The sequence below is a fragment of the Cyrtonyx montezumae genome, unplaced genomic scaffold (genome assembly GCF_038088225.1).
Source record: "Cyrtonyx montezumae isolate F1298 unplaced genomic scaffold, pur_monq_1.0 scaffold_17, whole genome shotgun sequence".
Classification (NCBI taxonomy): domain Eukaryota; kingdom Metazoa; phylum Chordata; class Aves; order Galliformes; family Odontophoridae; genus Cyrtonyx; species Cyrtonyx montezumae.
In genome coordinates, this window is record NW_027071903.1 from 23,798,772 (window position 1) to 23,815,173 (window position 16,402).

Consider the following 16,402-nt stretch of genomic DNA (forward strand, 5'->3'; position numbering starts at 1 on the left):
GAGGGAGACACATCTTGGGCTGTTTGGGGGTTTCGTGATCGTTTTGTGCTGGTATAAATCAGATGGGAAATGGTGAGTTCCTGTTCGAACGCTAATGGAATTGGAAGAATTGGGAAGAGAGGAGCAGCGGAGGTGCAGGGGAGCGGCTTTCGCTGTTCACGGGGGGCTGCGGGCACCGCGGGACGGGATCGGGGCGAGGGGCAGCTCCTCCGCCTTGGCGGCGGTTTCCTTGGGAAGTGGTGCGCGCCGTCGGCGCGCGTTTCCGAGGGCTGTTTACAAACACCGCCGGGTGCGGGAGGATGGGCGGCTGCGCGGAGCACCCGGAGGGCGAGAGGTGCGGGGCGGGCGGCTGATGTAATGCTGCGCGCCGCGGGAGGGGCTCACGTGTCCGCAGCGACAGCTCTGAGCTCGGCGCTGCCCGTGCGACTCACGCCCGGCTCCGCGAGTGCCGCACGTCGGTGCGCGCACACACGTCCGCCGTGCCGGCGATCTGCCCGCACCCGAACCCGGCAGCCCTAGGCCGGCCCGGGGCTGCCGCCGGGAAAGCCGCTCCCACCCCTCCGCCGCCCCGGCCCCGGCCCCGGCCCCAGCCCCCTCCCGGCGGGCGGCCCGCCTGCTCGGGCAGCGCCGAGCCTGCGCACTGGGCGCCCGGGCGGGCACGGCGGCCGCGGGGCGAGGAGCGGCGGCGGCGGCGGCTCGGGGCGGGCCGGGCCAGGTGCTGCGAAGCAGGGGAGCGCGGAGCGACCCTGCGCGGGGGCGGCGGCGGGGAAGGACCGGGCCGCCATGCGCCGTGCCGCGGGCCGGGCTCGCCATCCTGCGGCGTAGCGGCGGGACGCGGTTCGGCTCCCCGCCCGTGATGTCCCCCGGGCGGCGAGGGAAGGCGACTCACTCGAGGGCTGCGGCAGAGGCCTAGTGCGGCCAGCCCGCTCCGCGTCCCCGCGCCGCCGCCGCGCCCCCATGGCCGAGGAGCAGCAGGCGGACGGACAGCCGCCGCGGCGGCTAGCCGGCACCCCCGCGCCCGCCGGGGCCCTGCCGGCCCTTGTGCCGGGGCTGCAGGGCGGCGAGGCCAGCGCGCTGCGGCACAAGATCCGCAGCTCCATCTGGTAAGGGCCGGGCCGCGGGCCGAGCGGGTGGTGAGGCCGGGGGTGTCGGGGTTGGGGTGGGGGGGAGCCTTTGTGCCGGGGCGCGCGGAGCGGCCGGGCCCACTCCTCGCAGCGGCGCCCCGGGGCGGGCGGGCACGGCGCTGTCGGGAGCGCGCGCGGAGCGCGCAGGTGTGCCGGCCCCGGGCCGCGGCGGTGCGATCCGGGCGTGTTTTCTAACCGGAGTAACGGGGCTCGGTCAGCGCGTGTTGTTCCGCGGTGATGGTAGTTGCGCAGCGGCCCTGCCGAACCTGCCGGCTTTCCCCTCACCTGCTGCAGGCTTTGTAACTAGTCGGCGCGTGCCGCGGCTGTTTCCTGGGTGAGAGCAGCCCCCAGCGCAGCGGTGATGGAGCCCGGAACGCTGCATACGGTGCGTTTTGCAGCCTCCCCGCAAACAGCCGTTGTTGCAGTTCCCAGGCAGGCACGCGAATGTAGCTCTGGCTCAAACTTGTGATGATTTGCAAGTGTCTGCTCAGGAATCTGTTCTGGGTGTTGTGCGTTGTGTTTTTTTTCCTGTAAATTCAATCAATATTTATAGTAAAACAGTGTTTTTCTGAATTCTGTATGCGTGGGGAGATGCGGATAAATCGAGTTTTACTTGCTGTGCAAATAAAGTATTTTGGCGTGCCCTCCCCACCCCCCAGCTGCAGGAGGCACCACCTGCAGTATTTATGTTTTGGTGTTTTTAAAAGCTGCTTCTGGTTGAAGGGAGTGATGTAGGATCGGGAAGTGGAGAATGGGAGATATAGGTTACTCCTCCCAGGCAATGCTTTCCTTTATTTATGTTTCTATACGTGGATTCGTCCTACTAAAACACATTGATCCAGTACATTGATTCATATCGTGTTAAGCTTTTTGTTCTGAATCAGTGTGTCTGTAAAAGAAAACAAGTCCAAGTACCGTTTTTTCTTTGCATTATTTTGCTGTGTGTGTATGCATATGCATACTGTGTGTCTGGATGCGTAGGGAAATTGCATCTTTTGTTTGGCTATTTTTCTGAGAATTGAAATGGTAAATAATAATTCACTGTCCTCAAGCAGCACTTGCTACCTTTTGTTTTGGTGGTGGTTTTTGTTCTGCAGCATGACCTAGTGAAGAGATCCGAGCTGCAGAATTTCCTGTCTGTTTGGATTATTACATCTTCACGCTGTCCTAATTTATTAGGCTGTTTTGTGACATCCTTTCTGGATTTTCTTCTCTTTCCATGAACGTGTTGTTTGGAGGCAAGCCTCAGGAGCATGTTTACGTTGCATTCAGATTAGGTATCATGTCCAAGTTGAAGACAAAATGGCTACTTAGCAAAACCTTCCCTGTTATTCTGGGTTTTCTTTTCAAGGAAAAAGAGCATATATGTTAGCATTTTAAATGAAGATCGCTTCTTGGATTCAGGTGCACTCAGTGAATAGCCCAACTGCATTGGGCACAAAGGAATGCAGAGCACTGCTCGATGCCAGCGGGCTCTGCCAGCACCTAGCAGCCCTGTCTCCTGGGTGCTTCACCAGCATTCCCCACGGGGCTGTGACCTTTCCTCCCTGGCTACCTGGCAGCCCTGCACCATGCTGGCACTTCTCTGCCTCTTCCAGACAGCGTCAGCTCCGTGTGGGTTATGTGCAGAAATGCAGTATTTGAGATCAGGTCGTTTCTGTAATAAAACCTTTTTTTTATGTTTACACGTCCTTTGTGACTTCTAGGATTTCTGTGTGTTTCCCTGTTTTTGTATTACTGTCAGACAGCTTTCATTTGGAGCTCGAGTCCCATGTGAATTCACGACTCTGTGGATGCAGTTGTCTTGAGCAGTGCCAGGGCTTCATGAATGCTGTGCTCAGAGCAGAAAGCTGCCCTTTCTGCACTGCAGTCTGGGGTCTCTTGTCCTGGTCAGTAACTGCTGTGTGCTGATGAGGAGCAAGCAGTGCAGGAGTGTGGGAGGCTTGTGAAAATGGCAGTGCTCTGTTGCTAACAGAGCTGGGTGCAATGTGCAGAAGAGGGCTTCCTCTTTTCTGCTTTCCCTCCTCTTCCTCCCCTCTCCCCTGCCCTGCCAGCTCTCGTGCTGGCCAGTTGGCATGTCCAAGTCCTTGTTTCCTTCCTTACAGATTTAGCATACCTAGATAAGCACCCTTCTGTATTGTTTTAGGGTTTTTTTTTTTTGCCTCTTTTCTCCTGTGCATTTGTGTGCAGTGGATGGATATTTTTTATTGTTTTCATTTGATTTTAATTTCCTTTTTAAAAAGATTTTAGTCTTCAGAAAGTGTTTACAAGGAAAATAGTGTAGCAGAATATAGCAGCTACTGAACTGCTGGACTTGAAGATCACAAACAAGTCTGTGCTTGTCCTTCCACCACACAGACAAATATAAATATAGTATGTGATGTGGGCCTCAAGGGGGACAATGAGTTGTTCAGCATTTCAGCTCATACTTAATTTATTCTGTTTATTAAATTAAAATGTCATTTGACAGAAGTAGCTTGAGTAATTGTGAACGTGCAAAGTCTCTTAAAATCAAACAATAGGTTAAGTCCTTCTAGTTAGAATGAAAGGCACAGTCAGCAAATGTACTGAAGACTTGAGAGTGTGCTTGCTAGGAGTCCAGTCTGGGTTCTGCTTTGTTTTAGTTTCTATATAAAGTGACCATCAGTGTGGTCTGGGGAGGGGGAGATTTTCTTATCTATGCTTAGAAACAAATGGGGAAGTGTTCCTGCACATTACAACACCACGTACATACAGCAGGCCAGGTATGGCAGCTCACTGCAGCTGATTAATGGCTGCAGCCAAACTGAAATTAAGTGTAGTGCTGTCTGGCTGTGTTTTTCCTAGCTGCCCCACGCGAACACATCCAACAAAGTCATGTCTGATTTTGTTTCGTGTTGTGTGTGACTTGTTCAGACAGTCAGACGTGTTCTTACACTGTCGATGAAAAGGACAGAAATAATATTAGATGTCTTTTCCCATTGACGGATTAGGAGTCTAGACAGAAGAATACATCTTTGTGGAGCCCAGACGGCTGATTAATGTCAGTCAGGGCAGGTTGGTGAATTGTCCTTGTCTTTCTTTGCTGGACACTGGACCCTAATCTGCCTGGTTTGTTCCCCTTTAGATTCATTAAAACGTTTATATTTATTAATAGCTTTTTGTCCAGACAGTAGAGCCTGAGGCGGGAAGCCTCCCCAGTCAGCTGTCTGAGCATATAGACTAATGGGACTTCAGTTATTTTCTTGGGTGAGGGGACTGTATTTACAAACATGTGATGTTTGTTTGATGGTATTTCTGTACCCAGACATATGCTGGCAAAGGCTGAATGTGAAGCTAGCAACGAATATCTGTAGCCAAAGGCAGCCAGTAACGTATGTATGTAACGGAGCATAGCACAAGGACTGAGGTACGGACATCACCGAGAGGAGAGGTGTTGGCTGAGGTTCTCTGTGCCTGCTGGGAGGAGCAAAAAAGACCAGCAGTTTTAGGCAATTTCATCCCTTTGCTCACTGGATTAATTTAAAGTTTAGTCCATAGCTACACATGTTGGTGAAATTTAGGGGTTTGTTTCCTTGTCCACTGTGGTGAATAAGTGCTGATGGTTCTTAAATGAGGACTTGTTTACTGCTGTAAATGGTAATCTGGTACTTGCATCTGTGCATGGGTTGGCCACAGCTTCTTTCACCTAGCCTGGATCTCAGCTCTTTTTGTCCTATAGGCATCTGTTGTGATTGGAGCGTAGTAATTCTGCCCGAGATTAATTTCTCTCCCCCTCCCCCCAATATCTCATCTGTAAGCTGTGCTGAGGGCTGGGCAGATCACAAACACAAAGCATTGCTTTTGCAGTCCTTTGAACTGGAAGTGGGTGTAGACTTCAGATTTATAACTTGTGTTGTCAAATCGCTTTTCTAGTTAAAGTTGTACTGTAAAAGCCCTTCGAGCTGGGCCACGTAGTGCCAGATTTCCACGTGTCCTAGGCGTGGTTCATCATGCACTAAAGCAGGTTTGGGAGGTGAATTGTGCTCTTGTGAGTTCTGGGCTTTTTGCATTGCTCTAGTACGCCAGGTTAGCTGATTGCAATACCAGTATTTTCTAGTCTTTGGAAAGCTCCATTCTTTGTCATGACTTGCATCATTCAGGCTCTTGCAGGTGCATCTTTCATTCCTTGTTGTCACTTTGACTGCTAGCAGAGGAAATACTCCACAATTTAGGAAATGCCTTTGAGTTTTATTGTAACAGGAATTGCTGCTTATTTATATGTTTAGATATGTAGAAGAGCACGATTGACAGTCTTTTTTAATAAAACAACTGACAATGAAGAGGAAGGCTGAGGGGGAATGTGTTCCAGGCTACTAGAAAATGCAGGTGCAAACACCTTTTAGTAGTTTTCTTCTGCAGTTGAAATTCCCATAACACCCTGTAAGTATTTCTTTAAAAGGTGGTGTATTTGAGTCAGGTTGGATTCATCAGTAGACCAATGCAGCTGCATTTACTCTTGCAATTTTCTGTAGCTTGAAACAGGAGGGCAGGAAATAACAGCAAAAACTAAAAATAAATAGCCTCTATTTTTTGTTAAACTGCCAAAATTGAGTGGAGAATTTCAGTTCCTGTGTTCCAGACTCTTTCTAGTTATTCTGTGCCCACAGCTTAAAGTGCACCAATGACCAAGCCTTTCTTCCTCCTGGTGAAGTCATCACTGGAGGTGGGAAATAAGGCTTTTGTAATTCTTTAATTAAAAAGTATTTAATAAATTATATATAATAAAGAATTAAAAATAATGAAAAAGATAACTAATGTGAGGGAGAACTTGAAATTGTTGACTGATGTATAGGCAACACTTAGTTCAGTAAGTCCAAGTAACATTAGATGTGTATTTACCCCCTTTGAAAAAGTACTTTGAGCTTCTCAGCTCAGCTTTAAAACAGTAAATGTTGCTTGTCACTTACCCACTACTCCCTGTCTTTGTGGTTCTGCTGTCTGCAGATGATTGTGACACTTGCCTGTTCTGAGTGCATTTCCCAACATACTATATAAGCAGTTAAATGCATAGGAAAAAAATTCACATGGACCATATTTCAGAGCTGTTCTTGGTGATTTCAGGGGAGGCTGGCCTTCTGTGGGTAAGGCATTTAGCATGTCATTCTCCTTCACACTCTGCTTCCTCAAATACATAGGGACAGAAAGTGGAGTTGGTTTCCTTTGATTCCATCTGTTCTGCACGCACTGGTCAAGGTAGCTCTCTTGTTGCAGTTGTAGGATAAAATGCACTTCTAAGGCGAGAGTCATCTCTGGGGGAAGGTATTGCCATAAAACCATTTGTCTGATTATCTTATATGCCTATGTCTCTTTGGCAGTAAGCAAATTCTGAGCAGTGCCAGGATGTAACCATCTGTGGTGCAGATCTCTTGAATCGTGCTAAATAAATCTTTCAGCGTTTGCCACTTTTCCCAGAGCATGTCTGCTCCATCCTGTCCATGGGTTGTTCCCTTGAGCAAGATGTAGGTACACCCTTCATCTCTCACTGCATGTTCCCATATGCAGGAAACCACCCTACTGGGGGGCTCCCGTGGAAGAGCTTCTTGCTGAAGTGGCTTGAAAGAGCAGTTGATCACATGCACCCCTCGCTGGAGCAGTGCCAGCTCAGCGTGGGAGCAACTTTCCCAAGCGGGCATCATGGTGGTGGAGTTTCTGGGTCAGCAGGTGTAGGAGCCAATTTGGTCCACAGGCATTTTTACAAGGTTAGAAAATAAACCTGAATAAAATGAATGCTGACCTTTGTGTAACCTTTTGAGAATGGAGCTGAAGTTTTATTGAATATCCTGGCTCCGAGTTGAGTGGATAGCTTTGCAGAAAGAAGATCTTTGTAAATCTGCTTTTAGGAAGAGTGGATTTCTCACTCTTGTTTGTGGGTTTTGTTTTTCTTTGCTTCTTGAAACAGCAGGATCAAATGAAGTATGTTTTGAGAAAAACAGTATTCAAGCTACAAAAGACTTGGCTAAGTTTTACTGCTTTTCATTTAAAATGCATAGGAGTGCGTTAAATTGTTGACTTCACAGCATTATGCATGCACAATTCCTCGTTTTGTAAATGCTGCATTCCACTTTCCTCCACTGGAGTTGAAGCCAGTCAGTGTGACATTGTGCTTCAGGGTGGCATCTCTGATGAGTTCTTAATCAGCACAGAGTGGTGGGGCTGTCACCTCTGGCCCCTGTAGCTGGGTTGTGTACGATTTGAAGTAATTCTGTTTGGTTTGCATGGGTGTGTATACCACTGACAAATAGGAATCCACATCTCTATCTGAGAAGAGCACTTAGAACCACCTCCTAAAATTTTCTGGATGCTTGACAGGAAAACAAAACATCAAATATTATTGTAACTGCTTAAGATGATAGTATTGGTCAGGTTTCGGTGTTCAAATTTATGCTGAAGTACCGATTAAACTTTGAAATAACTGGGGCCTGGGATGGTTTTGTTGGGGTGTGTGCACGTGTGGTTGAGAGCAGGGCTTGAGCTTAATGTTTTTATACAGCTCCCATTTGCCTTCTCTTGTTACTTCACTCCACAGAAGTATTTGGAGAAGGGCCAGGGCTGCAAAATTCTGATCAGGATCCAAATTTGGATTTTTGGTTCAAATCTTTCTAATGTCTAATATTACAGAGCTTCATATATGAGTAAGAAACCCCTTATTTTTAAGTTGCAAAGTCAGGGATATGGCTGTAGATCAATTAACATGCCTCTAGAGCAGTCTGGATAGAGTGCTGAACTGCATGTTTGAAAAGTTATTGCTGGGTGATTTAGAAGGTAAATTGAACAGATAAAAATGCAATGATCTGTCATCCAGAAAGAGTCCAAGCAGAAAGCCAGTGCTAATTGGTTCTTTCAGGCCTGTGAGAAAAATCCCCTAAATACATCTAAAAGTTCTGAAATTGTTGGAATGTTTTGTTGTGTTCCCTCAGATCGATGGGAATTTTGAGGTTTTGTTTTGTTTTCAGCAAAGTTAGCCAGTATCTCAATTCTAATGCTTTCTTGATTTAATGGGAAAAGGATTATCTGTCATCAAGTAGGATGCTTGTTATCGGCTGTTGTGCCATCAGCAGGCTTTCAGTAAGCTGCCAAGTGTTTTCTGTTTTTGCATATTTAATCATTTAGACAGTGGAAAAACATTCAAATCTTTGACTGTTTTCCCTGTTACTTGTTTTTAATTGGTTGGGGTTAATGCAGTGACATTGTATCAGCGCAAAGTCAGGGAGACTGTTTTGTTGGTCAGGGTAGATGAGGATGGTCCATGGTGGTGCCTGTGAGAAGTCAGGCAGCGGGGACTCGGATGGATGGCAGACATGCAAAGCTGTCCTTTTGTCGTCGGTTGGAATCATACCTGGGGAAAGGCCCAGTTTTTGAAGCCAAAGGGTTAAAATTTGGGTACACAAAATGTTTGCAGTGTTAAAAGAACACAGATAGAAACAAAGTGAAAAGTGTGGGTTATTTAACAATTTCAGAATTCATGAAATCTTGTTGGCTGCATCATGTACAATGTTTGAGCTTTATTGCATACCAGTGGAGGGGGCTGTTGCTGTATTCTGTTCTCTCCAGTAAGGCTTGTTTATGATACTGGAAGTGCTGCCTGGCCCCAAGTAGATTTCTCATGAGGCTCCCTGCCCTGAAGCGATCACTTCAGCAGGGATGATTTTAAGTCTGTTCTTCAGTACATACTGTGAGTATAACACGCTTTCAGCGCTGTTGGGACAGGTGAGGACAGGAATTGGACAGTTTTAAATCTTAAACCCAATCCTAAATATGAATAAATTTCTGAATTGCTTAGGAAATGAAACAGTCCCTAATAGCTAAGATTATATTTAAAAACTTTGTGCTTAGAAAAAAAGAGATAAATGTAAGCTAGTTCTTCTTTTTATATAAATATATATGATTTTGCATTTCATCCTTCTACCTTTTAATGTATGCCCATGCATCTCTTGTGGCAGCTGGTTTTGCTGGACACTGCATACGAGCTGGATGCAGCAGGAGTGCTTAAAATGGACCGTCAATACATTACCATGAGCTTTTCTGAGGAGTGTGTCTGCCACTCTAATAATCCTTTTAAACAAAATAGTTTAATCTCTTAATATGTGTTGTTATTTTGATATAGCTCAAGGTAGAGAGAGTTTTATTTTGGCTTTAGTTTAGCCCTGCCTAGGAGCTATGGTCAGGAGCAGCACCTGACTTGCTGGGCACGTTGGCTGCCTTCCCTCTCCCTGCTGAGGTGCTGGGTGCCCTCAAAGTCCTGCTCTGGTGTGAGCCAGGGGCACTGCTGGTGTAGTGAGCAACATCCTGCTGCTGCCCTCTGTGTAGGAGGAGATCGGCATGGTGGATGCTGTGAGAAGATGGAAAAGGTGGCATCTTGTCACATTTTTAATCTTGCTCTGGAATGTTACTGCAGCTGCAGGAGTTACTGTCTTTTTCTAATAAATGTACTACATGACGTGGAAATGAGAGCTGTGCCTAAGGATGCATGTTTCTGGAGGCATACCTGTGCTGCTCCAAAGCGGCAGACCGTGCATAGTGTTTCCCTGGAGCTCAGTGTGGATGCTATCACTTTCTAATTGCCAGGTACTTCAAGTCTGGGAAGAAAATCAAGTTACTAGGGAGAGTTTGCTTTTTGACGAATCTCCGTACCTTCCCTTAGAGGAAATTTGGGTTAAATGTCAAAATCTGAAATTTATGGCCATCTTCTTTGATGGATAGACTCACAGGTATGGAGACAGTCCATATTTTTTCATCAAAAATTCCTAAATGCCATTAAAAAGTTGTTGGGACTTTTGCCATCGGAAAAGTTGGATTGTACCAGATGGCAGGAATTACAGTTCATTATTTTGGTTGCCTATAAAGGAGTGAATTTTTTCAGGCTGTCAGCAATACAGACTCTTGGAACTCTTTTTCTTAATACAAGACTGTCTGGAAGTGTCTGCCTCAAGAGCATTTCAAAGAGAAACAAGAATTACCTTGAGACCAAGGTGTGTTCAGTCATATGATGGGCAGTTTTCTTTTCCTGTGTTTTCCTCAGCTGCTTCTTGCCCCTGATCAGAAGACACCTGAAAAGATTTTGAGTTATCTGTATGATGTTAATCCTGCATGCCTTTTCCACAGATGTTAGTATACTGAAGCATAAACTCAAATGATAGTTACTCAATATCTGAATTTGTAACTATTTGAAAATCTATAAGTTGAAAAGTTGTAACATTAATTTAATATTTTTATGGATGGAACTTTAAGTCCTGTGTAGGTGCCCATTACTTCTCTTTCTTAACTTGCATAAAACCTTAATCCCTTTCTACTATGATGAGACTGCCTGAAACAAAGACCAAAAAGTCTTTTGAAACTCTTACAGGAGTCAACTTTTGCATAGGAACTTTTTATCCAAGCTCTGAGGAGGAGTCACGGTACGTCTGTTCTGAAGGATATGTTAAAAGTTTGCCCGTCTTTGGTTTTGTATGTGCATTTTAAATAGGAAGCTAAACTGAGTAGGTAAGTTGATATTTAAAAGACAGACAGGCTGCTTGCTAACCGTAGTGACTCCGTTGCACACCTGGAACCATGGCATACTGAAGAGCTAAGCCAGCTTTTAGCTCCAGGAGCCTGCTGCACAATGACATTTGCCATGCCTGCAGAGTTCAATGATTAACTTATCAAAAGTTGAGAAATGAATTGGCAGCTGAGAGGAAGCCATTCGGTGGATGAGTGAAGTGTGATTATCATGTATCATTCTGAAAAGGGCTATTTTGAACAGAAACCATTAATTGAATTTGACAACTAGAGTTAACTTACTGGGTCAAATGAAAAAAAAATCCTTCTCATCAATAAATATACTGAAGGCATAAGGAAAATAATATTTTTACATTGATTAGGAAATGTTGATTTTTATGTTACATTGGGCAAAAACGTCTGTGAAATGTCAGGTAAAAATATCTTGTAAATTAGTATTTTTTGCATGAGGAAATGATAATTTCTGACCTTGAAGATTTGGTAACATAAATGTTAGTCATTTTTCCTGGTTAATAAAGGCGAACAAAAAAAAGTTGACACCTTTGAGAATAAAAATAAAAAAGGACAGTTCTGTTTGTCTGTTTAGTTACAAGGCGTTTAAGCTGTCCTTATTTAGTTTTCATTGCATGTGTTCCCATGGCTGCATTTGTTTCATGCTAGAAGCTTGCTTCTGTTGGAAGGATTGGGAACACGTGTTTCCTGTGCCATCGTGGTTATGCTACTTTTTGAAGCTGGTGATAACACATAGTGGGGAAAAAACACAAAGGCTCAATTGCTTGAGTGTGTGGAAGCCCTGTTTCTGACAGTGCTTAGAGACCTCCATGTTTGCTTGAACGTTGCCTACCAGTAGCTCAAGATGTTCTGTATTTACTACAGATTTTTGTCGCTTAACAGTGATTTTTCTTCAGAAAAGTTCTTAGTAAGTACTTCAAATCCACTGATGTTTGCTGAGTGCTGGTGGAGACCAACCAGTGCATGTGAGCACAGTGGGGCAGAGGGTGATGTGTTCAGCAGAAGTGACAGTGGGTCACCTCTGCTGGTGCAGACTTTGTTGGATGTGGTGTGCAGGCTCTTGTTCATGGTTGGTGAAAACGTATAGCTAACGGTGGTGATTCTCTTGAAAAAGGAGTATTTTGTAGCTGGGAATTTGCTCTATCAAATAATGCTGTTGTGCTCTTCGTATCTGTTGTGTTACTTTTGGAGGTACCTACGTAGTTCACCATGGAAATTGAGATCAAATTGTGTTTTCCCTCTTGTTAGCACATTTACGTTCCTCTAATGTGGACATGTGTTCTTCTACTGGCATGTTTATGCATGTTTAAACATGTTTACATATGTTTATGTGTGGTTCACAGGAATGATAATTCAGAGCAGCCAATTCTGTAATGCTGATGGCAGTGTCCCTCTTTCTGGAGAGATCCATCAAGCATGAACTTCTGAGAACACTGATGTGACAAGTGCAGTTCAGCACGGGATTAGTTGCTGGCAGGTTAGCCAGTAGCATGCTGCAGCCTGCAGGTGAATTTTTACAGTGCCATTATCTCCGGTAGTACTGCTTTAGTAACTTGCTTTCTGTCTGCATCCACTTTATCTTCTGGTGGTGTAATTTTTGAGAAATTCAGAAAATCAGTGCCATTTTTCTGAAATCTTTCAGGTTATTCATGGTATAAGTTTGCATATCTTTGGGATATTTAGAATGGGCACCAAAGTGCTCATGGACAACTCTGTGCTGGCAAAACAGGGAAGTCATTAGAGAAGTAAGGAGCTGAGTTTTATGTTTTTGTGTCCATCTGAGGTCACTCACAGGAGCAGGGCGGTGTGGCAGAGCCAAGTTTTGTGCAGTTTGCCTGCAGAGCTCCAGGTGTGCATCATCTATTCTGAGGAGCAGTGTAGAGCCCCAGCATGGGATGTTGAGTACCGACTCCTACTGTTGTTAATATTCAATCTGAAGTTAGAGGTGTTGGTGGAAGGAGGGAATCTGAAAGTCTTGCTTGTTCATTGATGACAGTTGCAGAAGGTCAGCAGTGAGGGCAGTGGGTGGAGTGCAGGTGACTTGGGCAAGAGCTGCTGGTGATTCTGCCTCTGGAGCTGGCTGCTGTGCACTGTGGAGCTGCTCAGGCCTGGTGGATGTGTGCCTGCCTTGGAACAGCTGCTTGTGTACCGCAGGCTTGCTTGGTGCACTCATTTGACACAGTTTAACTACCAACTGTGAGCCAGTGCAGCTGCTCAAACTGAGCTTTGTAGGTACAAACTGTAATAGATGCATGCAGGTATGATCTTACATGGCTTAATTAAATTTTGTGCAGCTATAATTTGAATCAAACACAGCTTACAGGTTTAGACAAGCCCTGGAGTCTGCAAGTAATCTAAAGTTCACCTGGGCTGCAGGTGAAGAGAACTCAAACTTTGCAAACCAAACCCTTGAGATGTGGAGTGGCATGTGTAACTTTTGAAGATCTTAGTTTTGGAGTTAAGTAATAGGATTTTTGTCTCCCAAGAATCAGAGGATGGGAAACTTATGGGATGTACTGATTTGGTGTTGTGTGAACTAACATAGGCAAGAGCCTTCTAACTACTTGAGACTTCATTTGTCTACCAGGCAGTTTCTGTGCCTGTGCTGTTTGCCAGCCTACAACTAGAGGTGAATGAGGAATGGTGCCAGCCCTGTGGCACTGCTGCTCTGCCTTCGGGCTTGTTTCAGGCCCCAGGCAGCACAGCAGTGGTGGTGTGAAGGCTGGCTGTGTCCTGAGGTGGGGGCAGGCTTCCTTCTAAACAGGCGATGGGAGCCCTGCAATTATTGTTCTTGCTGGATTTGGAGTGGTGCATCAGAGCATTGACTTGTCTGTGGGACCTGGCAGTGCCCAGGCCTGGGCTTGTTTAGGATAGTGCTGCTGAAGGGTACCTTCCCAGGTACCAAATTAATAAGATAATGAGGAGGCACAGCCAGCAGCAGACCTGTTTGTTAACAAAAAGCAACTAGAATAGCTACAGGTTGTGAAAATGTCTAAAGGAACCATGAGAAATAAACAGGAAAAACACCTGTCCCAGCACCTGTGCCAGCACAGAAAAACATGCGTTTGCAACTTGGGAGTGTAGGGAGCTGTTCTGAGAGTGCTGCTAACACTGGAGGCTTTTCTATTGGGTTGTCTGAGCTTTGTGTAACTGTGTTCACTAATCATAGCCATATATGCGTCTGTACATTTTGGTGTGTGTGTTAAATGTAATCCACTGCTTTTTTCTCGTGAGTGTATATAGCACAGCACTTTACTAGACGGCATTCATAGCCACGGTTTGTAGAGAAGAACACACAAAAGCAGGTGTGCGTCCCATATGTCCTCTCTGCTCCTGTGACCTGGTGCCTCTGCAGGCATGGGAGTGAAATGGCTTTGGCTTTATAAAGCTGATGGTACAGAGGGTATTTGTGCACCTGTGCATCATGGGCATTTTGTATTTTCTGTTCTTAGCGTTGCTGAGGAATGCCACCCCTTTAGTTTCACTAGGTGTCTTCATAGTACGATGTGGGATAAAGGCTTGAGAGGAATCTCATGCATTCTAGCATCTCCAGATGAGACCCCTCAGAAATAATGACCTCGAGTAATAATGTCATAACTGGATTAAGCTTCTGCTGCCATTAGGTGAAATGCTGTAGCAGATCTTACAGCTATCTATAGGCTAAATTTGGAAGCAGCAGCAGCTTGTCTGTTTGCAGTTTTTGAAACAGTTTCCTTGTGAACTATGCAAACCATTACGATAGCCAGTTTGCTGTTTAGGCACAAACTGTTCTGCTTTTAGCAGAACACAGTTCACATTAAATTCTGATTTGATTTTTTTCTTGTGTAGTTTGAGATCTTGTTGTGCTTTCTGTGTTTGGCCTCTCTAGGCAGTCTGTCCTTGCAGACTCATCTTGGAATTACCTTGCAGTGCCTCATACAGATTGTTAGTAATAAACACAGGACACAGCTCTTCTGAAGCCTTGTTATCTTCCCCTATTATGTACAGAGGGCATTGAATCCTTGGAGTAGAGTCCTGCCTCAATATAGGAACAGACACTGATTTTAATTCAGTCCAGCACTAAAGAGAACAGGGACGAGAGATGTGAAAAACCATTTTGTCTCTTCCTGTTCATTTGACTAACTTGTAGTGAAAATATCTCTGAATAATTACAAATAACACACAAATAAAACCTGAATGACAACAGGAACTCTAAGCGGCGGTTCTGTACTGGGATAGGGCACCTGGTGTCACAAGATTTTCCCAGTTCTGTAAGAGATGTGGAAGGGTTTTTTAGTATTTGTGTACAGTTGGGTTTCTGCAGAAGGCAACAAGAGATGGTGGACTTACGTTTCAGACCCAGGTATAATATGTCCCAGCTCTGTATTTGTCAGCAGTTCTTTGTGTTTCGTTACAATGGGCTGTGTTTGAGATTTGGGCATTTCATCAGCGGTTTTATCTTCCTTCTTTGCTCAGCTGTTTGTGTGCTTGGTGTTATTTACTACTCGTGTAGTCGTCACAGTTGTGGGAATGTTGAGGGGATTAAATAATTTTTTTAATCCTATATGAAGCGTTTTTCCTGCTTTATTTTAGTAACAAGCGTTGAGGTCATGAGTTCTGTCCAATTTTAACTAAACTGAAGTAACGGAAAATGCTGAAGTATACTTTTTTCAGCCCTGACGTCAGTGTTGCTACTTTTTGCATCTAATTTAAAACTGGCCTTGCTTACTCACTTCAGCAAGTGGAAGGGTGTAGATTAGGTTACAGGAAAGATCAGTTGGTTGCAGCTCAGCCTTGTTCCCCTGTTTTATCGGTTTGCTGTTTCTCTTGCTTCCTTATTTTGTGAAGAAAAGTGGTTTGCCTTGCATCAAGCTGGAGGGCAGAGCCAGTATTTACAAACTGATGGATACTTTTTACATTTACTTTTTTGAGGCCTTAGCTGGATACTTCCATTCATCTTCAGTGGACGGAACACTGTGGAAATTTTTGTAATGCCATTACAGTCCCTCTACCTTTTATCTGGAGTGAGAGTATGCTTGCATTTGAATACAGGTTTGCCTTGCGTTAGATGTTTTGGTTGTGTTGGAGCTAATGGCGGTGTTTTAAACAAGTAGTTTGGGGTGGGCTTGTCAGTACGGGTAGCTGTCTTGTTTATAAGTCTTCATTTGTACCAAATTCTTGACTCAGCACTCTCTTCTTGTAGTTTATTGTGGCACTGCTGGGAGGGCGTTTGAATGTTGTGCTGAAAGTGATAAAGGTGTGAGCCATCCCTGAGATGACTGATCCTGTGGCTTTGCGTTTCTGTCTCTCGTTGGATCATGGGCTTGTGGGATGAGCTGGTTCAGTTAATTGATTCAGCGGGCGGCTGGTCTGCATTAATGAAACGATACATTTTCTGTTGGGTCAGCAAACAGGTCCAACTCAACAAAACCCAACTCCTCTCTGTCTGAGCAGTTTGCATGATCTGACGTAAAGGCACTCTGATGCAAAAAGTGAGTTGAGTAAGAGCCTGCGCTTTCCATGGATCATGCTGCACTCGGAGTGGTACCTACAGGTGACTGCATGGGCTGCGATTTCACCTTTATACTGCCGTAGTCTGGTTTTCCCATGGCTTTGGTCCTTTGTTTGCTTAAAGCGTTTAGCTGTGGGGAGGTAGGTAGTACAAGGCAGCTAGGTACAACAGTGTTTCGAGAATTCTGAAATAGTACTTCGTTAGTGTAATTTTGCTGTGTGAAGACACAGATCTAGATTAATTATCTTCAGAGTAG

The 16,402-nt window shown here is 45.2% G+C and overlaps 1 protein-coding gene across 1 annotated transcript in view; it reads left to right on the forward strand.

Moving 5' to 3' along the window:
* Positions 1-761: 761 nt before the first annotated feature.
* The window catches only part of RFX7 (regulatory factor X7), a 47,896-nt gene continuing 32,255 nt past the window's right edge, over positions 762-16,402 (forward strand). The window contains exon 1 of the mRNA XM_065733748.1: positions 762-1,103. Within this exon, the coding sequence (XP_065589820.1) occupies positions 958-1,103 (146 nt within the window). The 5' untranslated portion in view covers positions 762-957. The remainder of the gene's footprint in view (positions 1,104-16,402) is intronic.